General features: G+C 38.7%; 1 protein-coding gene across 1 annotated transcript; it reads left to right on the top strand.

The window, feature by feature from the left end:
* The first annotated feature begins 5,424 nt into the window (after positions 1 to 5,424).
* LOC148335511 (ras association domain-containing protein 10-like) lies at positions 5,425 to 8,083 on the top strand. Its single transcript, XM_088298867.1, has one exon. It carries the CDS (start codon positions 5,713 to 5,715, stop codon positions 7,090 to 7,092), a length of 1,380 nt encoding a protein of 459 aa, XP_088154993.1. The 5' UTR covers positions 5,425 to 5,712; the 3' UTR covers positions 7,093 to 8,083.
* Positions 8,084 to 23,804: the final 15,721 nt, after the last annotated feature.

The following is a 23,804-nucleotide window of genomic DNA, read 5'->3' as shown; positions in this document are numbered from 1 at the left end:
TCATTATGAATAGAATATATATACAGTATATACACTATATTGTAATTCCAGGAAAACTATTTAGAAGTATGTTAATAAGAAATTTTAAGCAAAATGAAACAATTCAGGTACATTTTTTTGAAACAGCACTGATTTCGATGTAGTGACCATGTGAAATACTGTAACAACTACTTATGTTGTAAAGGATCTTTTGGAAAGCACTGTGAATTTTATAAACTTCATATATAACACAGTTGCTCATGATAGGCGAATGTTTTAGATTGTTAAAAAAAAAAAAACATATGATGTCCCTCCAAATAAATGCCATTCAGTTGACTTACATCAGCTTACTTGAGCTTTTACACATGTGGACCATCTTATGTGTTTAAAGAGACTAAAATGTCTGGAAATGTTCATATTGATCATTCCAGCTCATGTGCCTGTTTTTTTCTTCTAAATCTTTATTTCTTAGTTGTTGAATCGGGCACATTAAATATCTAAAGACAGTACCTTTTTTTCCCCTGTTAGGTTACTCACTCTTAACAAAGAAATGCATTTATCATACAGAAACCAAAAGCTGTGCACTGTAGCAGGTGATGTTTGTTGGTTGAGCCATGTCATGGTAAATGGCATGAAGTGCCTTTTTCTGGAAACTAAAAGTGTCTTCTCTTTATCGCTAAATTCCTTTAAATGTTGTTTTGTTTTGTTTTTGTCAGTATTTGACAATTAGAGAATGAGGCATTTCTTATTACACACCCTCCAGTAGTGGACTAATGTTTAATGTTCAATGTCTTATAATTATTGTATTGTATCAGTTTTTCCTTCACACGTATTATAATAAAACACTTTGGGTCATTTGGCACTGCAGCATCTGCTCGCACTATACCATGTGTTTGAGTTTTTGTACTGATCTTGCTGAATAGTGTCGGATGTCTCATTCAAAACAAAAAATGCAGTGGTTTGAGCACATGTTCTCCTTTGGGAGATTGTTATTCTCACTGGTAGAAACAACCGGCTTGGTTCCACTCTTTATTGTAATTCAATAAATGCCCCTTTATTTGTTATAGTCAATATTGAGATTCAACAGCACTGATGTTTGTGGCATGTCACCACTGAATGGTACATGGCAAATATGCTGGTGTTAATTCAACCCCAAGGGTGTTAATTTTAACACTGACTGTGCATCCACACTACTCAGTGGGAAAGTAACATTTACTAAAATGTTAAATGTTAAACCCTCAATAGTGTGTTATAGCAACATAATGTACAACAATACAGTGTAGTGTTGACAATGCAGTAATGATGTCACTACTGATGTAATGAGAGTTCATGGCAACATGATCCATTGCGGAGAAAAATACTCCATATTTCACTCCCTTGAATAAAACAAACGACAAGATTTCAATTCAAAACAATATTCTTTTATTAAATCCATCTCAGTCAGCTCATACAAAGCAGCAATAGGGAACAATGTATGTTCTTTCATCATTTTCATGAGAAAACTGCCCATCATGCCGATGATAAAATCAGGCCAGACACACCTTCTCTTCAGTTCCATATGCATACAAATAATCAACAAAACCCATAGTAATAACATTTGTGGTCATCACTCCGAGTGATCATTGCCTTCATGTTGTCACTTTGACAACTGGCTGGTTGGCCAAACGTGTCCTCATTGACATGCACTCATCATCTGATGGCTGTTCAGATGGAGAGTCTTTGAGAGTCTCCTTCAAAATCACATGGCAGCAAAACAGACAGAAGAACATGGACAAGACAATTAACATTACATCCTCAAGTCCATTTCCTGTAGCCCTAAGTGGCCGTCTGAGGAAATCCAAGAGGTTTGTGCAACCCGATACTCAAACACAGTAACTAGTTGGTGAGGCCTTGCCTTGCAGACTGGGGAAGAGAATGACAATTTCTCGGACATAGATAATATCAACATTAACTTTTCACACCAATATTTGCTCAATGCCACTAAATTCCTTCAAGGACACTTGACATTTCATATTATCTCATTTACATGTTACATTTTGGAGAAAAAGGGCATATTTGTCAAGTAGCTAACAAATGATACTCAGTAGACTGAATGGAATCATCTGGGATACTCATCAGCCCCCAGAACTTTTAACGTTGGTACATTTCTTGTGTAGACATTCCTGGTTTCATGCTGGCATTTGGCATAAAGGTTCATGCATTCAATTAAGGAAATTATTTTAATCATTTTGAACTTTGCCTGTAAAATTGGAAGGAAGAAATTGCAGCGAAATCGTAACATAATAATCTGTCAGAGAAGTGGTGTCCACTTAATCCAGCAATTTAAAGACAAAGAAACAACAAAGGGTAGTTGTCTATCAGTACATCTCCATGTAATCAGATGGTCTTACTGTTTCATTTTTTTTTTTTACACGTACTTTTGTGACACTTTTTTTCAACTTGGTTGGCACTCCTCCAATGAGAGAATGTCCTCATCGGTTAATAAAAGCCCCACTTCCGAAATGTTGATTATTTGTTGTATTTCAAATGGTTTTCAACGTTCACTTGCTAAGTTTGTGTATGATTGTTGTGTGTTGTTAATGTTGTTTTAGGAGATTTAGAACCATAAGTGGCACAGAAATCCAGTAACAAGTTCCCAAATGGCCTTGAATATTTTCCTCCCATCGTTTGAGTAATGGGAGAATTTTTTTTAAGGTGCTTTGTATAAAGGTGACAATAACGTTTATCACAGATGTTTGATATTCTAATATCCATCCTATTTTGTGAAGAAGAAAGTACTCTACATATAGGAGAATCCAAACTCCAGTCGTGTGTCTATTGGTACCGCACAGGGTCTGATCTTTGCTTTGTAACATTTTTCCCTCGTGGCTCTAAAGTATGTTAGATATTTTCTAGCTTTGTAGAGACTTTGTATGCATATGCTATTCAATTTCAAATAAATGGCCAGTTCTACTGTAAATGCACTTTTGTTTGTATTCATCTGTCTGTATGAAAAACATCAATTACATACTGTCACTTGAATTCATGTACTGTATTAATACGATTTCACTTTCAAAAGGTGATTTATTTGCCAATAGTCTATGTTACACAAGACATGAAACAATTTACAATACATGTAGTATTTGTGCCCAGCAGTTAGCTGGCCACCAGTCGAGGATGTACCCCAACTCTCGCCCAAAATTAGGTAGGATAGGCTCCAGCCTACCCACGATACCAATGAAGACAAGAGGTAGAGATGATAGATGGATCGATTTCGACCATGTGGATCTCGGAGTCTTGTAGTGTCCTTTATGACCACTGGAGGGAGGCAGACATCCATCCATTATCCAAGACAATTAAGCGCGAAACTTTGCATGAACTGGGCTGTATTTATTCAATTCTGGGAAATAACTTCTCACAGAACCCCTCTATCATTCAGTTAGTGAATTAATCATTGACAATATGAAATAAACAACGCAGCCCCTCAAAACAGCTCTAGACTAGGTATATCAAGATTGCCGAGTTGCAGACCAAATTAGATTTTTCTTTCTTTATCTTATTGGACTGGTAAATATTGTTTTATGTGCAGCAATTTATAGTGTTATAATCTGTGTCAAGGGATAGACAGGAGTAAAAACGTGCAGTTGAAAGAAAATAAGTCCAATGTCAATTTCCTTTTTTAAATCCCCTTTTGAAAATTTTGATCAACAGCATATGACCAGTTTGATCAATAAAACAGAACCACGGCAAGTGGTGCAAAAAAGGGAAAATAGGTGTGCTGAAAAACGTTAGCCACTCAATGGAATATTCCTGAATGCCAATGTCAGCAACATTGATAAACAAATGACTGCAATTGGCTGGCAACCTGTTCAGGTTGTACCCCGCCTGCAGGCTGGCCTGCTGCTAAAACACCAACAGGATGACTTTTGGCAGCTCACACTTTTCTTTGTAAATGTTATATAAAATGAATAAGTCCTCCAGTGAGTAGTCCTCCATCTCACTTTTTAACTGGCTGCGTTTGGAAGCCTGTCATTTGGTTCAATGGATAATCCTTTCCCGGCAATGAACAACTTGCTCGTCACTTGTCAACATAACATAACGCTAACGCTAGCTCTCGTGGTCCAAATGGCAGCAATGATTACATGGTTTGCTCAAAATATCGCATGTACGACCGTGGGAGTGGCGCTAAAGTGGCCCACTGAGCTATTTCGATAATTTATCCACTTGTTGAACTCATCAAGCTTCATTGAGTCGGCACGGGAGCTGGCTGGTCTCACAGACCGCTAATTGGAGAAACCTGCTGTAGATCAATAAGATGACGTATTTATTTAAATATTCATGTGATATATAATGAGCTTTACCTCACTCATCTCATTCCTGTAAATTTGAGAAAGAATGAATAAGTTATCCTTATTATTTTAGATATTCTTGGCATTGTCTGTGTCTGTGGGTGAGCAAGTTTGTGGTTGTAATGACCTCACAGGAATTGACTTCAAAGATAAGAAAAGTAATGTTATCTCACAGCCCAGACGCATCCTTAGCATCAACAAATCTTCCTTATCAAATCTATTTTTTGTGTACATACACTCCTGCCCGGGTTGTGTGTTTGAAATGCTTTTCTAAGCACTTATCTCCCAACAAACCCAATGGATTCTTAAGAGCAGAGGTTTAGATAAATACAGACTAATGATACGTGGTATTACCGTTAACATTCACAATCTCACAGACAAATGCTCTTTAGAGAGATGAATCCTTTTATGGGATTCCTCAACCATATTTAAGCCTGAAATATTTAAAGAAAGGATAATGGAGTCAACACTTTATATTGCAATAAATGATAACTCTGGAGGCCCTAAGAGATGTATTTTCATCTGCTTTATTCTGAGTCCACAGCTGTTTATCATCATCAGATCTTTTATTATTATTATTATTATTATTATTATTATTATTATTATTATTATTATTATTATTATTACACTGCATGCTGTTGTGCAACACTACTTGAAAACTTGCTAATGTTCATCATGGGCATGTTTTGCGTGAGGCATCAAATCCATAATTAATTCCTTCTGAAATTGTAATTTCAACTATTGTGTGATGTACTCTAACTCCATCTCCCTGAAGGACTTTATTCCATTCATGGACTTTGTTAGCCTCTTTAATAATGGATCAGCCTCCTGCTTCAAATATTTTGCCTCGAAGTAATATCCAATAATTATGCCCCTGCTCTAATATTAAATTACACAAAACTTATGCACAGACAAGCAAAACTGAAATTGGACACACTGTACTCACGAGCGGGACAAAATGCAAGAGAAAAACGAAATGTAATAAAAGCCGATTTGTATTTTCTGTAGTTGCATTTGTGCACGTGAGCGAGGGGGAGGAGGAGAGGACCAGAGGGGGCGGGTCCCAAAGCTTCCGCGAGCCTCCTCTTCTCTCCCACGCACACGCAGCTTGTCCCAACACAGGCAGACACGCACATCTTTCTCTCTGCTGTAGTTTTTCTGCCGGGGACTGAGTCATACGATGTCCACGCAGCGGGAAAAGACCGCGCGAAGGCGACGACGGACAAGAAATGGATGTAATTACTTTCGAGATGAGCTTTGACGCTCAATAGACCTTTCTTTCAGTATTTACTTTAAGAATGATGTCGCCAGTTTTACTTTAAATTGACTATGACACTGGAATTTGAGGTCCGGAGATTGATTTAAAAAATTAACAGGATCTTTGGAATCACTTGAAGTTGTCAAAATGGAGCCAGAAGAAGGGAAAGTCTCAGTGTGGGTCTGCCGGGAAGAGAAGCTGGTCTCCGGTCTGACTAAGAAAACCACATGCACCGATGTGGTCCAAGTCCTGCTGGAGGACCAGAATCTGCGGCAAGGTGCCTCAGCTGGGATGCTATCCGGACCCCCTCAATCCTATTGCATGGTAGAGAAATGGAGGGGCTTTGAGAGGATTTTACCAAACAGGACCAAAATCCTCCGACTGTGGAGTGCTTGGGGGGATGAGCAGGAGAACGTCCGCTTCGTCCTGGTCAAGAATGATGCGTCACTTCCCAACAATGGACCGCGGAGTGCTGAGGCCCGCGTAGTCCAACGTCGGGAGAATTGGGGTCCCAGCGGAGTGATCAGGGCCCCCGCTCGGACCTGCTGGCCCGCCACATCCACCAACTTGTCCCAGGAGAGGCAAAGGCGCATTGTGAGGAAGGCTTTCAGGAAGTTGGATAAGATGAACAAAAAAAAAGAGCATGCGCTCGGTAAAGATAAGAGCTCCATGGAGAAGATGGAGACGTTGGTCCACTTGGTGCTTTCGCAGGATCACACCATCCGCCAGCAGGTCCAACGACTCAAGGAGCTGGATAAGGAGATTGAGAGCTTTGAGTCCAAGTTGCACTTTGAGCGTATGAAGCGTCACGGGGTCAACTATGTGCAGGAGACCTACTTGGAGGACTCTTCTGCATCCCCGGAGGACTGTAAAATGGCTCCAGAAGCGCTGGCCCAGTTTGAGGAGTACGCACGGTGGTGCGAGGAGGTCGTGAGGCTGCAGGAGGAGCTGACGGAGCGAGAGGCGCTCATGGATAGCATCACCGCAGAGATCCAGGAGGAGCTCAACCATAGGTGGATGAAGCGACGGCGGGAGGAGAGAGGAGAAGATGATAAAATGTCAGAAATGTGCCTGTCTGCTGCTCCAGTGCTGGAGTGTGTGTCTGGTGAGGAGGTGGTGTTGGAGGAGGAGAGGATCAAAACGCAACTGAACACCAGCCTCTATATAGGACTGAGACTCAAGACGGACTTGGACGGCATTAGAGGGGACTTGGACCTGAGTCTTGCACTTTGGGAGAGCAAAGAGACTGAACTGTTGGACCTACAAGCCAAAGTGGAGAATATAGAACTAGATCAGGTGAACATGAAACTGGATGATGACGATGATAATGAGGACGACGATGATGATATTGATGCAACAGCAGATGATGGTGCAGTGGTGCCAGTGCAGAAGAGCGGCATTTGGGTGGAGCAAGCCCGAGGTCTGTCAAAGACCTGCAACATCAATGACGAGGACTCGGACACAGGCCTGAGCTCCATGCACAGTCAGGACTCTGACAACCCGCCTGTGTGTGAGTCTCTGGTCTAAGGCAGATAACATGGACTCACAGCGCACCTCAATCCACATGCTAACATCATTGCAATAGAATACATTTAGTGTTCGCATACGAAGCTAAAGTTTGGTTTGAAAGGCCATGCCTGACTTGTCTTCCATGGGGTGATAAAGAAGAATGCCACTTTTTAGGCTATATTATTAACACAGATATGTAAATATAATATATTCAATCACAGGTGTCAAAATCTGCATCAACTTTGTATTTCCTGTCTTCATTAAAAACATGATTTTGTTTCCAAAACCCTTTTTAAAATAAATTTAAAAAATAGTTGAACAATTTTCTCAAGTTTTCTCTGTTTTCAAAACAATTTATCCATCAATTTGTTGTGTTTATACATAGTCTAAGTGGTCCTCCCAGAGAAACTAAAACTACGATGTAGCCCTCACAAAAAATCAGTTTGTCACATTTTCTTAAATAAAACGCTAATGGGCAACATGAAAAAAATGGTTTCTATAAAATTATAGTATTATTCTCGGATGATTTGACATCAAGCTGCCTGTTATCGTGGGGCTGACCAACATATTTGTGTATTGTCCAATCAACAGTCCCATTAAGCACAGCACTGTCTGCAATCCATCTTTCTATATAAAGACAGGCTAGCCGCAAGGTCACACAAATGCATTAACGGTGTCCTTACAAAACGAGTGGCGGACCATGGGATGACAATTCCTATGATCCAACCCAACAGCCAAATATTTAAAAAAATAATAAAACATCAGAGTTGGATTAAATTTCAAAAACATAATTGCGATATGACAATAAAACATTTGTTCAATCATTAAATTTTTTTTGGGAGGACTTCATCAAACTTGAAATGGTGTTGTTATGAGTCTGTCAGAGCTCACTATTCCAAGATAATACCTCATTCTATAGTTCATATTTTATGGTCACTGTGACCTGTTAACAGTAATAAGTGGCAAAGGGATTGCTTAGTGAATTGCAAGGCTTGTCATTATTTAATAATGATCCACTACAGTTAGGGGGGGGGTTAAACTCATGTTGAGGGGGAGGGGCTATAACTTGACAAGCACTAGTCAGCGTCTTTGTTATCTGATGGCTTATGAAAGACATATCTTTAAAGCAGTCAGCATATTAATACTTTTAATAAAGCCTCTCTAAGGCATTATTGAAAGATGGTGCTTAGACATGAGATCAGTTCATTTCAGCCTAATCTAAAAACAAACAATGCACATCAATATTGTCATTAATCGTTAATTACGACATACATTATGATTACGACAAAACTGACTATATTGTATTTGCAATAATGACAGTTACTAGTTAACATTTTAATATTTTAGCATTTACACCCGTGATTCCACAGATTCCATAAACACAATAAGTAAATAGGTTGCCGCTACTACATTTGAGTTATTCATGTTGCACCAAGATTGCGCCTCAGAGTTCTTACAAGGCAAAATGAACAACTTTGTATTGAATTGTACGACTTGTGGGAAGAAACATGTCTGATGGTATAGTAGTAAAATGGTGAAGCGTTATTTATATGTAAGTAAGCAATATGGTTTATGTGGCATTGGCTAGCTTGAATGGAGCCAAATCAAGGGCCATTTTGTTTGGCTCTCTCAGGCCACAGAATGGCAACTTCTTGCTCTTTCGTAATCACTGGCTCGAGCTCAGCGACTTAGAGGCTCCATATACACTCAGATATGCAATCAGCTCCACTGTGGCTGCATTATAGCACATAATTACATGTGACTGTATGTGTCGAAATAAACAGCAAAACCTCTGGCTTGTCATGTGGCTTTTTTTTTTTTTTTTTTAGCACTGGTGCCTGAGAGCATTTTGAGTTCCAATTTGTTCATTCATTTATTCTGTATGTCACTCTTCCTTGTAGAAATGAAAATACGTGTGTGCTGGTCACACATAGTTGCGTGTAATTGTTACTCCCTGATCACTCTTGCATGAGCTCGTGCTCTAATCATGACAGCCTGAAAGAGAGATGTGAATGCACTCCTGCGAGCTCAAGTTACTATGCAGTAACTCACCTGCACACAGCCTTCGGGTGGTGTCTTCCTCTTCCAGGATCAGGCCACTTCTCAATTACCGCTGTCTTAACATGCAGACATCTTTGTTCTATTGTACCTGCAATTAAAGTCAACGTGGTGAAGTTTTGTTTTAACTGTTTGCTCTATTTGCAAATGATCTGATTCAGTGAATCATTAAAATGATAACAAGTGTTGATAAAAATTCAAAAAGATTTTCTTGTTAAGCATCAATGCATGATATCATATTTTTATGTAATACACAGGGCGGTGTAAAGTAGTGATACATGTTTTTTTTGCTTAGTTTTTAATTGTTTTCTATATCTTAAAAAAAAGTAATAAAACATACATCTTATTCATTTTAATTTTAATTTTGGTTTGCCGCTTGACATGACCAACAACAGACTTAAGATATACTCCATCCTCACTTGCCACAACGCCAGGTATTACTGCACAATATCAGGAAATCTAATCAAAGATATTTTTGAAAAGTTCTGCATTTTAAAATATAGAGACGGTCAACACTACTGACGGAGGAAAATTCTATCAATTACTGTGGTTGTAGTCAACAAAACGTATTGAAAACTCTAACCAAATGTTAGGCTTAACTAAACGAAGCCATCATTGCTGAAATACATCTTGTATTGGATTACAATAGAGCAGGGGCATTCCGCCGCAGGTAGTTGCTTCGCCCCGACCCATTCTACAATTCGGTAACAGAAAGTGGTTTGCGCTCAGCGAAAATAAAGGGTCATCTTTGTTTTTTGGTTTTTTTTTTGTGCCAGGGCATTGGTATAGTTCAAGAATTAGGTAGATGTAATAATCCTCACTAGTCATTCCTGCCTCGCCCTCCAATGCATCTGCACATTTGGTTACAAAAAGTAGACAACATTTTATACTCGCAGGCAGACAGCTTCGATGCTCCGTGGATGTCACCGGATTTCATTCATAAATGTGATAACAGCATGAAAATCCCTCTGAATCAGTGTCGAAATCAATACGTTGGACGAATTATCATCATGAGCGGCACGGATGACGACTAGTTTGAATGTTCGCGATCAGACGATCCCGGACTCCAACTCTCCCTGTGAGGAGTTTGCATGTTCTCCCCGTGCCTGTGTGGGTTTTCTCCAGGTACTCCGGTTTCTTCCCACATTCCAAAAATATGCATGGTAGGTTAATTGAATACTCTAAATTGTCCCTAGGTATTGCTGTGAGTGTGTATCCGATGTCTGTCTTTGAGTGCCTGTGATTGATTGGCAACCAATTCAGGGTGTACAGCTGGGATAGCTGGGATAGGCTCCTGCACGCCAGCGGCCCTTTTGAGGAGAAGCGGCTCGGATAATGGATGGAATTATCATCATCATCATCTTAAAAATATTTTTAATAGCACCCCATCACTGTTGTGGCAGAGGTTCCACATGGACGCATGGCTGTGCAGGTGCAAGGCGGTCTCCAATTTTCCTCGTTACTTGCACAGTAAACTATATCATCCACAAAGGAAGATTTTGCAGTTTACATGCCAGTGTTATGCACCGATTCCAGCGCGTCTATTTTTTCTTCTGCTTCTGCAAACTGCGTGCAATGCAAAAGCTAGAATTGGCCGGGAAAGTCTACGATCCATCCTACAACATTGCACAAAAGCGCAAACGCCCTGTTATGCCAATTCTACCTGTGCATTCCAGCAAAATACAAAAAGAAAAACAAAGAAAATTCCATCCATGCGCACAGTTGGCCTGCACTTTGCTCTAGACTTACTCTGGGAACAAAAATAGGTCATTTCAGTCTCAATATTTTTGTGAAATTGGGTTTGAATTCAACATCCCTAACGTGCTTTTTTTTGGAATGAAGCTGGCACGCCTGGAGAAGTCATTGCGAGCACCGTTCGAACATGCAAACTCCACAGAGAATGGCCAAGGGAGATTTTGAACCCCGTAAGTCAGAACTGGGAGGCAAGACCGCCTCACCGCTGTGCTGCATGTGTTTAACAGTGATACCCAATAGTCTGCTTGTGGCCAAATCACTTTCAAACTTTGACTGCCTTGTACAGATAACACGGGTCCCCGAGGCCGCTGTCTGTCAGTTTCCTCATGATTCATGTCAATGTAGTCACTCGATACAAGCTGCTGCCATCCAACACCATCCATCTCGTTCCAACACACTGCTTGTCAACGGGGAACATGTTTTCATCATGCGGTTGGATTCATGACGGTGTGTGGTTAATTCGTGACTTCTTTGATTTTGGATTGACACAAAAGACTCTTCAGCCCTCAAAGTAAGACAAACAGGTTCAGTGGAGATCAAGCCGTCTCAATTTCCCTTTCTTCGTATCCGTGAATGACTTAAAACACTGCCAAACTGAAGTCTATAATGAAAGACTAAAATGCCTGTTAGCACGTTCATGTGTTTTAAAGGGGAAGTCAACCCCCAGATTTTTTAGACATCAATTGGTTCTATGCAGGCCCACTTGTCAAAACACGGCATTCTGATTAATATTGTGTTTAGGAAATATGAGTTAAGCGATAAAATCTCCCCATTTTTAGACATCTCAAAATCCACCCGTTTTTAATCACTCTGTATCTCTTCTGTCAACTGAAATGACATCGCTGTTGCTCAGGGCTCAGGTAACGACCAATCACGGCTCCCCTGTTTTCTGAAGCTGAGCCATGAAGTGGATTTAGCTGCTTAACTCAACAAAAAACGTATTAGGGAAAAAAAAAACAAGTTACTCCTTTTTTAACAGTATGTTTCATTTAATATTTGGATTCTTTATGGGATTAATTGTTTTCTTCCATGTTGTCACTGTCCCATGTTAGCACTTGTGGCAGTATGTAGTGTATCTTTCTGCAGATGTGTTGTTTCACGTGTTCTCTCAGTGTGAACACATTGTGACAAAAATGCTAAGAAATCTCCCTTAGACCTGAAATTGGAATTGGCAACTAGGAACGTTATTGTAAATTCAGCTTTCCCCTTAATTGGTACTCGGAGCATGAACCAAAAAAAGAAATCATTGCATTTAGGACAACGCGGGACCTCAATCAACAGTAAGGCAAATTGTTGTCATTTGGCATCTTAAACTCAATGCTTAGATACTAAGTGGTGATTGCGGATACCATTCCTGTTCAAATCAAATTTTAAAATGCCTAAATTGAAATAATAAGTGCAAACATACAGCCATCATACTATAATAATAATAGTGTGTTCTGAGTGAGAGGTTGTTGAAAGACTGTAACACAAGCACATGTCATTGAAAAGAAAGTAACATTAGAAGACTCTCCACCCAGAGGACCATTTGTTCTTACAGTGGTGCTTTCCATGTCCAGAGATAAATCAACTTATTATTTAGAGGTCAAGAATGACCTGTTTCTTCTTCGCACATCCAGGTCTGTCTTCATGATAAAAAAAAAAAAAGTGCTGAACAAATCAGCAGTGTGCAGTAAGCACATAAAAAGTGCAGTGGGATGAAGATTTCTCCTTACATGACAATGTAACTTATTTAGTATTTGTTTTATTGTGTTGTCATTTACCAGAAAGACTTGGATTTATTCTTATTGCGGTACTCTCTGTTAACTGTTAGTAAATTGACGAGCAGGAGATAGAGTGTATTGTTCGAAAATGGTTGCATGCGTGTGTGTGTGTCCACTGGGTGGTGAGCATATCAGAGGTGTCGGGGTGGTACGAGGTCAGTGAGCTGTCACAGCTTGCATCTCTTATCCGCAAATACTGCAGCTTATAAAATTAAACCTGGAAACACATGGGTGCATGTATTTCGTATGTTAAGCTCATATTCGAGATATGCATCACAGTGTACTTTTGTGCCGGTAATAATGTATGGCCATTAAAGCTGTATGTCAGCATGTCGTTTTCCCAAATGTTGAGGCGGATTTTGATGCTTTCCCTCTTGCTTACTAAAATGGGAATGACCACAGACCAGAGTAGGAGACACACAATAAGATGTCAGTGGACTGACCAGAATACGTTTGAACCTCTGAAGTCAACACTGAAATTGTACAATAGTATATTTTGATTTCTAGTCACATTTGGTCAGCAAGAATCTTGGAGTTGCGTTGGTCATGTGACATTAAAATACATCAGTATCAGATTGTATATGTTTTTGTTTTGATTATTGAAATGACATTTTATATGATTTTTTTTATTGGGCGGCATGGTGGACGAGCGGTTAGCATCGATGCCTCATTGTGAAGAAGTGCACGGTTCGATCCTGAGCTTCGGTTTTCCTGTATGAAGTTTGCATGTTCTCTTGGCTGGCAACCAGTTCAGGAAGTACCCTGCCTCCTGGCATAAGATGGCTCGGATAGGCTTCCGCACCCCTGCGACCCTCGTGAGGAGAACAGACAGGATATGATAAATTTTGCAGCGTAGCCATTGCTTATTAGTAATGTACTCCAACATTAACCTTTTACCAGAGTAATGGAACCGTGACCCCTAAATAACATGCTACTCTGCCCTTGATTTATACAGCTTGTCTGTGATATTATTTATTTAGAGGTGCAGAATGTGCCAAAATCCAGCCCTTCGGTAAAATCCACCTATACTGACAGCTGCTGAAGACACCCTTATCATGAATAATTAAGCAGGAACAGCTTGTAAGGCCAGGCTGCTGTTCTGCCATGTCAACTAGCATTAAGACAGGAAATGATGACACCATTTTACTTTGGGAATCATACTTTGACCTAAGCCATTAATGCGCAGGGTCGCATTTGCATGTCAGAGACAAAGAACTTTATGGAATAGAGCACCAGTGGGCTACACCACCATGGGGGAAAAATTATTACATGATGTTTCCATTATTATCTACTGCGTTTATTTTTGGTGTTATTGTGTCAGAATTCGAAAAATATTTTTGTTTGTTTTTTGTTATTGCATGTCAATAAATACGTTTACTTTACAATCAGACATGTGGCCTGTCCTGTGTGTGCGTATGGGGGAATAAAAAAGGCAAAAAGCAAACTAGTCAATATAAATTGTGTTGCTAATGAGAGGACATATTCAAGGACTTGGATGAAGTGAAGTTTCATTTTTATTAATTTTACATTGGTAGAGCACTCCCTGTAAAGCACATACTGTGCCAGTCAATCTCTCTAGACCACAGGTGTCAAACTCAAGGCCCGGGGGCCAGATCTGGCCCGCAACCTCATTTTATGTGGCCCGCAAAGGGCAAATCATCTGCATCAACTTCCTGTTCCTAGCATATTTTCTTCGCTTTTAACAACACTGAGAAATGAGATATTGCCATTTATTTGTTACCAATCCTCCCCTTTTAAAATAAATTGAAAAATTGTTGAACAATTACTGACTGGCTTCTGATTTCAAAACTGGCTTTCCAATCAATTTATATGGGTCTGAGGGAAACCACAACTACGATGTGGCCCGTCCACAAAAATGAGTTTGACACCCCTCCTCTAGACCTTGGATTCATTCCTTCAGAACTGTTTTGTCCATTGTTCTTTTTTTTTGTAAGCCAGTTTTGTACATTTTTTTTTACCAGGACTCTTAAATGAGTGCAGAAAGGATTAAGTAAGAGTATGAGCTAAAATACTACAAGTCCCTTTCGTCAAAATTGTATGTCATTTTTTTCATCTGTTGGGTCTATTGAGACACTTTTAGTCTACTTGCTCCTCGCTTACTCTGGAATTTTGGGTATGTCAATTGTGATTTATGTATGACAGACGGCAAGACATCCTAAATCACAATTATGTTTTATCTTCCATAACAACACGTGTTGCAGCTGCTTGACGCCTGTTGAATGAGCCAACATTGCACACACACACACACACACACACACACACACCCCGCACACGCACGCACACACCCACACACCACCACACACACGCACACACACGCGCAGACCCTCTCTGCCCACTGTTAAAACTCGTTTGAAGACACATTTTTATTCTTTAGCTTTCGACTCAACATGAGACTGTCGCTGTTCTACTGTTCTTCTTTTGTTGTTTATATGTTTTAATTTGTGTTCTAATTTCCTGCTAATTTATATTACACCATAAGGCAGCTCCAGCCGTAGTGAAATGCGCTATATAAATAAAGTTGTATTGTATTGTATTGTAATGATGAGCCTGATGAAAATCCCTTTAGAATGCAGTAAATAATGATGGGAAAGTCAGTCAGAGATTTTCGGTTTAGGTTCCTATTTGCAGTTCACCCAACTTTCTATGCGCACTTTGTATTAGAGTTTGTATCTTTTTCGTTTTACCCTGCATATGCTCCAGATTTGATGAAAGACTGAATCGATGGCATGAGATGAAAAAAAAGACCGAGTAATATGTGTTCAGACGGAGACGAGAGGCCTGACAGTGTGATTTACAGAGGAAATTGGCCTTGATGTTTATGAACTTGATGAGCCGGTTGGTTTCAGTGACTTGACTCATGTGTTTCCAGCTCTTCTTCTGCACTCATCTGCCATTCATTTAAGACAAACAAGATGAAGTATTTTTTTAAGTGTCACAGGAAGACACTGTTGATCTGTTGATGTCTTGACAACAAAACAGAAATGTCTATCAAATCAACCTTTACAAGTCAGTGTAGTATTATGGCAATAAAAACAAATTGAACTGAGCACATTTATTTTTATAGAAATAGTGGAAAATCATGAGAAAACTATTTTGAATTCATTCAAGCAATACTTTTAACAAGATAGACATTTAAAAAGGCAGTTTCTCATCATTTCAACCTGGAAAAAAAGTTTATACTGTAACTGAGCAATAAAAAGAAGACGGGTCTTTTATTTGCATTAATGTTGTGTAACTTTCCTGCCACATTTGTTTCAAGGGCTAACGTGACTTGATGCATGTTTACTTATACAAATGACTTTTGACTTTTTCCTGGCGGAGGTCTTATCATCAAGCCACGTTGTTTGGCACGGTTTTAAAACAAATTGAAATAGTATTTAAAATCATATTTTTCAAAACAAAAAAAAGAACAAAAATATGACTAGACTTCTATTGTAGAAATGTTCTGTCTAATGTAATATTTTTCATTTCTGTCTAAGTATATTTTTCTGTCAATTTTCCCTGCAACATATCCGGTGTCCCCCCCCCCCCCCTAACATATAGATAATAGTTGACTAATAATAATTTACTCCAAACAGAAATTATATTGAGCAAGCTCTTCAAACTGTAATACGAATAATAGTTGAAAAGGCCATAAAAAATGTATTTAAAGTATAATTCAGCATAATTTTTCTGGGACATTTTGTGCATATAACCGTGACACAAAATGGCACACATTTAAATTGTATTACAGCTTCAGATAATATAATGTGTCAAAAGAGGACTCCATTCATTCATGTGTGAAGTGACAATGAGAGTTAATGAGGCAGATAAAACATTGGTGCATCATCTGTTGGAAAAACAATAGATGAAAGACAACAAACAAACTGGAATGCTGGCATTAAACAAAAGAACAGTTCATTTGGCTCCATTCTGCTTTCATGAAGAAGGACGTTCACACGTCTATTTCTGTCACTGGTTTTCCAGATGGACAGGACCAGGTCGGGTGGAACTGCACATGTGTCCAAAAATGTAAGAAATAAATAAATACATAATACATAAATAAATAAATGAAGGCAGTTCTACCCATGAGACTTTTACCATTATTGAGATCAATGGGAAAAGTGACTAAATTATATTTAATTGAGTGAAACAAGACAATATGTTTTTCCTACATGCATTTAAGTGGAGAAAAGTTGAGGTTAGCATGTTGGCTTGGCCCTCGGTAGCTGTTTCAGTTTCTCATGTGGCCCTTTGACTTAGCTAGTTGATTTCCGAATGGATGAGTTGACAGGCACTCACCTAACTGCTTGTAGACCAACAAGTGCAATTTATTCGTTAATAATTATTAGTAAAAAGTAGGTTTGTAATGATAAGTTTTTTGTATGTTTGTTGCACTCTGTTGTAATCATACTATTTGTCCTTCTCACACAAACAAACATATCAAAAGTCATATCATTTACTGATAACACCAAGTTCGTTTGCCTTCAAAACAGATGGGAAATGGAGGGATTGTCAACTTCAGACAGTGTATGCAAACTCATGGTTGATGTTCAGCACATAGACTTGAGGTCACGAACGTGACCGCCGCACCAAGAACCTCGCCTCACTGATAAAGCATTGCACTTTGCACTTGGATGCTTGAATAAGCTAGGGCGGTTGAGAAGACACACAAAATCAAAATATATTAGTTTGGAATTCATGGTGATCAATATGAATCTGTTAATATTTTAAAAACAAAAGGCATGCCCCCATGAGGTACCAGCGGGGGTCTCTGAAGTTTCAACACTTCATAATGGGCAAGATTTGACATGAGGTGTACTATCATGAAATGTACTAGCAGTTTCTGGCTGGAAAATTATATGGGACAGAATTAGCTGGGGCTGAAATTACTTTAAATTACAGTAGTCATCATTTTGGGGAGCGGGGGTTCTTTTTATATTCTACATGCACTAATGCTAACGTCTTGCCAACGTTAACGTTAGTCCCCCGGGCCTTAGGAGCCTCCAGGAAGACGTCCCCCATGAGAACAACAGAGCTAAAAACTAATAATAAAAAAATAAATAAATAAATTTAAAAAAAAACAAAATATATATATATATATATATATATAAATATATATATATAAATATATATATATATATATATATATATATATATATATATATATATATATATATATATATATATAAATATATTGATTGATTGCCGCCTCACCTTGTGTTTTCTGACCTTAGGAATAATTCATATCAAACCTGTGCACTTGAAATATTCACAAAAGGAGTTTATACTTTAGAACCCAAAAAATATAATGGTCGCAGCATGTACTTAAAGCAGCTACGGAACACCCAATTATGGGCTAACCTAGTGTTGTTTATCAATTTAAAGAAAGAAAACATCACAAACACCCAAGGTATATTTAAGGGGGAAAATATATATAAGTAGTCTATAAAAACATATGCTGTATGTCCAGTGTATATGTAGGTATGTGACAATGGACCACCACAATCCTCCAAGTGCTCATACTTTTTTCCCAAGGAGTCTATAAGATCTGACAGTAACAGTAGCTTCGAAGCTAGTTAGCTTCTTATTGTGGTCACTAGCCGAGCGCTCAAGGTCCGGAGCGAGAGCACTCATAATTTCCCTCTTCACTGCCTCTGACACAGTCTCGTCAAATTCACTCACAAGGTCTGAGCGCATGTCCGCCAACATTGCTTCCATTCTCTCCAACAGACGCTCATTAGCATCCGGTACACGAGCTCAGGCGACAGTCATGGATTAGTACGGCCTACTTTGGAGGTATAGGATTTTTCTCGGTTTACCATGGTTTAGAGATAAAAAAAAAAAACTAAATAGGACTGGCACCAACGCCAAACGTCGAATATCATTAAAAAAAAAATCCTACTAACATAAGTTTTTACTATCACCTCCCTGAGGACCTCTTGCAGACACGTCTTACATGTTTGACGCTCAACCGGAAGCGCTCAGAGCCATAAATCTTAACTAATAAAATAAAAAACAGTAACAAAAGAAGACGTTTAATAAATTAAAAAAAAAAAAAATCATCAATTACTGACAAAAAACATTCATAATCTGAGCCCTATGGTAAAGGCTGGGACAGACTTGCAGCTCCCGATAAAATTGAACAGGATATGCAGTATCGAAAATAGATGGATTAACGGATGGACATGAATGAGAAATTGGATAATAAAAAGCATATCATACAGTTGAAGAGAGTACAATGTGTTTACTTTTCACTTTCCCACTTTCTTTTACTCACACTGATTGAAATATTTTACCTGTTTTAAATGTGTTTAATGAGCCCAAGGGCAGCTTGTGCAGAGCAGTTACGATTGGGAACACACCTCTGATGCCTTCTGTGTGCACACTCCACTGCAGAAGTTGTCAGTTTCTGTTTGAGCAGACATTGATTTGATGGACAGTTTTTCTGATTGAGATTATCAGGAGAATAACTCTTCAAGTCCTCCTTTAATATAACATCTCATTTTGACTGTCGCCGTCAGCGTCTGTTATTTTGGAATCTGGGGGAAATTCTATAAATCCTTTTTTCCATTGACGTAAACAACGTTGTCATTTGTTGCAAAACACACTCAGCGTCATTTAACAAGCACCATTGCACTGACCAGTGTCACAGCTGTAAATGTGCGGTGGGACAAAACAGCGGGCGATAACGTAAGCGATGCACAGGATGTTCATCTGATTCCGTCCTCCTCCTCCTCATCATCATCACTACCAAATATGAATAGAGGGAAACAGATGCTGCCTGCTGCTTTCCTGATTGCCACTTCCTATTACTTCTCCAGTGAGAGTGTGCTTCACTTCCCGTCTCTGCCCCTGTCAGGTGGAAATGCAAATGTAGGATCATGCGTTTAAAAAAAAAAAAAGACCTCGCATGTCACTATTTTCAGCTATTTCTTGCAGAAGTGTGTGATTTTGTCCTTTTGCATGTTAAATGACTTTTCCCTCCAAAGCAGGTCATCCATGTGTCATGCTCTCACGCAAGGAAAAACACTCTTATTCAATTATATAGTGGTTGGGTTTGTGCTGATCACTGAGTAGTTTACTAGACCAGAACGTGAAGTGTAATCACAGCTTTTTGACAACCTCATTTCAACTCGGATCAACGGAACTCTGGTAGGGATGACTCATGCATTGCCATTTCCCACACAAGTAACTTCACATTTATTGTGTTCAGACCTTTCCCTGCCCTCTGAGTCTTGTCATGCCAGACCGAATAAGTTATGAACTAATTTTATAATACGGTTTGTGTTTCATCCTATATTTTGTACATGAAAAGGAACTGCAATAGGTCTAAAAAAGACATTTGCAAATTTTAAAAAGCTTTGAATTAAATGTATATTCACATTCAATTATGTGAATAATAACATTAATTTAACACCACTCTGTAAAAATATAGCCTGTGTACTCGTCTAAGATGTAAAATTGACATGTTGAAATGGGTTGTCTCCTGGATTCTATCCTGATTTTTGCCTATTTGAAATTAAAATGACGCCCTTATGTAACGATTGAAGTTGACTGGTTAGAACTGAGACCATTTTTTTCAGCATCATTCTACAATCTACAATCAATCTTACTATTAAAGACAGAATTAAACTTCCCTCAGAGAGGCTAAACTCTCGCATGATATTTGATGATAAAATGTTTTTGCCTTATAACTCACTTGCTGAGTTTTCTGGTTCATAATCGTGATAATAGACCGCATTAATTAGCCAATAATTAAGATATCATATCATGTTTATTTCTTTACGTAGATGTGTGTCGGTCACATGGGCCTCTTGGCTCCATGAGAGCCATCTGGAATAAGGTCGATTGGGTGTTGAGCATTTAACACCGGGTAGTGATACATACAGATACTTTGCAGGTGTTAAAATTAACATCGTAAGTGTTGAATTAATTGCACGTGGTTTGCCAGTGACGAGCGCATTACCCGAGAGTATTTACCAAGAGTGTTGAGGTTAGGTTTCAGAAACTTAACATCTCACTTTTTCAAACTTCATTCATTTTATTTCTTGATTGCAGTATTTCGGGATCGGAGTGGTTTCAAAGGCACTCCCACATGAGAGCATTTCTTTTAATTTTTTTACTACAGTATTACAGGATCACAGCAGTGGCAAAGACACACTCATTTGGGTGCAGAAATGTCAACGTGCGGAGGGACCCTACTCTCCTTTCTTCTGGAATGCAAGAATGTGATTGTAGATTAGCTCAACTGGCAGGTCCTTGGGAAATCATTAACTCCTTTTTTTGCTGTCAATTTTTTTAACCCCCCCATCAAGACATTTCTCATCTTTATTGTGAAACTCTTATTCTTCCTGTCCAATCGAGTAGATACAAATTAATATATAACATTAAAATCAGTTAGCCAAACACGGTGCATAGGTGGCTAGCACCTCTGCTTCACACCCAACGATTCTGGGTTCCGAACTTGACTGACCTTTCTGTGTTGGGTTTAAATATTCTCCTGATGTTTGCATGGTTTTTTTCACTTCAGTCCACATTCCAAAAACATGTATCAAAGGTTAAGAGAATGATCACAATTGCTCTAACGGGTCTACAATTATATTTGCCCTGCAATTGACTGTCATTCGGTGGTCAGAATGATCCATTTTTGAAACATACCAATAAATCTCCCTCTTTCTTTGACATTACATATTTTGAAAACAAATATTATGTGAATGTGAACCATTTTGTGTGACCGCAAAAGTTAAAAATTAAACTAAACATTGGAGCTATATTACGTATGTTTAGACCTGCTAATGTTGAGAGTGGTAAATGATTCAGTCCAGTTCTAAAAGTGAAAAGGAAGACACCAATCTGGTGTGCATGTAGATGCGGTTCTAATGTGGACTACATAACTGTTAATCCATCTCAGATAATGTACTTCAATAATTGCCATGAGATTCTACCAACAAGGTGTCATACATTGAAGGGCACCCATGATTGTTCATGCATCAAAGAAAGCAATGTGAATCAGACAGGCTGACCTGCAGTGAGATATATATATATATATATATATATATATATATATATATATATATATATATATATATATAATGTAATACACGTTTTTATTCTATCCCTGAATGGGAAATGGTCTGCATTCTGAAAATGGAACAAACAAAAAATAAAAATGTTTGAAAAGTCCACATCCTTCCATAAAATGAATGCCTCAAATATTTGTTAAATATTAATCAAGGCATAGGTTTAGTACTGCATCATTACAAACGGTTCTTTGTGGTTTGACCTTTCTGTAATTCCAGACAAAAATAAAGATAAAGATAAAGATAAAGATGTCCTTTATTAGTCCCACAATGGGGAAATCCACTTTGGTTCACTGTGACAAATGTCCAAGCAACACGTTGAAGTTTCTCATATCGTCATAATCAGGGTTACTTCAAGTGTGCAGGTTAAGTGAACACAGGTATGTGACCCCTCCGTCCACTTCAGCTGATGTTGTGAACATTTGTCTTTGATCCTCAACTACCAGGTCCAACCATTAAAGGGTCACAGCGTCCTCGCTCTACATTCCAAGGCTTTCGTGGGTCACCACTAGAATACTGAACTGGCACGAGATGACCAAAATGGTTATTTACATGGAGCGATTAAAAAAAGGTAATGTTTAAACTCATTTTGACAACATACATGAACACAAAATAACTCGATTTAGGACTGCAAAACATTCCTAAAAGAATTCGTAATTAAAGAGGCTAGAGGAAAAAAAATGTTTACTCCAAAATTGTGAGAAAAAGTTATCCAGCTGAATTCCCGGAGGAAACATTATCACTTAATAAGTTGTAATAAACAGTATGTGGAACATAAACAGGGTTATAAATTGAATACTGTGGTAATGCAGCAATTTATGTGAACACTTTCATCAATGTAGTTTTGTTTAGGATGAGATCAATTGTTAGATTACTGTTGTCCTTGATAGGGTCCAAAACAACTCGGTTAACAATCTTAAATATTAAACGGATGTCCAGCATACGAAAAACAAATCTTAATGTGTGCGGGGAAAGATAACTATTGCCGAGCAATATGACTCCATGGACAGTGACAAGAATGGAATATAGCAAATCAATGACTGATGAACAATACAATACAAAACGTGTCCTTCCATTGCCATTATTTGGCATGAAAGTGGCTTTCGCAGACAGCAAGAAGAATTTTTTTTAAAGCAAGTCTTTTCTTGATGCAATATCACAACGCTCCCACCTCCGGTCCTTATTACACTCTACAACCATCAGTGCATACTCGGAAGTGTCTGCTCGTCTTTGTGTTTGTGTGCTCAAGCAAAAGGTCTCCCTTGGAGACAGCGCCGCTGCCAGGGATTTTTGGCCCCATAAAAAGAAATCTTACTGTGCCCCCCCCCCTCCCACAGCCATTAGGCCGGTGGAAAAGTTTGATGCCGTTTTACATACATTTTTACATTTTATTGATATTTTTGACTATTATTATGACTATTTTGAATACCATATTTGTGAAAACAATATGACAGTTACTTGGTAGCATAAGCACTGAAAATATAATGAAATTCATGTAGTTTCAATTATTATTTTATTTATATTATTATTGCAAGACTGAACCCTTATATCCCAACGTCTCTTTCTTTAAATAAATGAACGTAAAATCCTCAAGTTAAATTACCAGAAAATTCAAAACTTAAATACTAAATAACCACTTTTATTAAAATGAAATGCAATTATAATCTGTGGAGAAACAAATGAAGTCTCTGCAAACACCACCAAAAACAAATTGGCCAATTGCCTTTTATGATTTATTGTAATTAGAAGATTCTCATCTATAGAACAAGAATCAACAAGCTGTCGCTGACGCTTGCCTTACTCCCAATATGGATAAAATAGAGAACGCCGCTGGCAGCTCCCCCTCACATCCACACCAATCGCGGGGCCCGAGAACAATGCCTGCCATCGCTCGGCACTAGCAACGAGAACTCCACAGACCCCACGCTCAGCTAAAGCAGGAAGTGCTGCTAGAAGTCTGAGGCTTCACCATTGCTACAATATACTTACTGCATTCGTTTGACTTGGCGGCGGGCGAGTCTTGCTTCCAAATCTGGAAATGTATTTGTAGCATGTGTGAAATCCTTCGTGA

Source organism: Idiotropiscis lumnitzeri, chromosome 6, assembly GCF_059441095.1.
Source record: "Idiotropiscis lumnitzeri isolate Australia: NSW breed Sydney's pygmy pipehorse chromosome 6, RoL_Ilum_1.0, whole genome shotgun sequence".
Classification (NCBI taxonomy): Eukaryota; Metazoa; Chordata; class Actinopteri; order Syngnathiformes; family Syngnathidae; genus Idiotropiscis; species Idiotropiscis lumnitzeri.
The sequence above is the reverse complement of the archived record's forward strand: the minus strand, read 5'-3'. Positions and strand labels throughout refer to the sequence as shown.

Bases quoted from the DNA above. Each gene is read 5' to 3' on its own strand.
- LOC148335511 (XM_088298867.1), top strand. From the start codon at position 5,713: ATGGAGCCAGAAGAAGGGAAAGTCTCAGTGTGGGTCTGCCGGGAAGAG.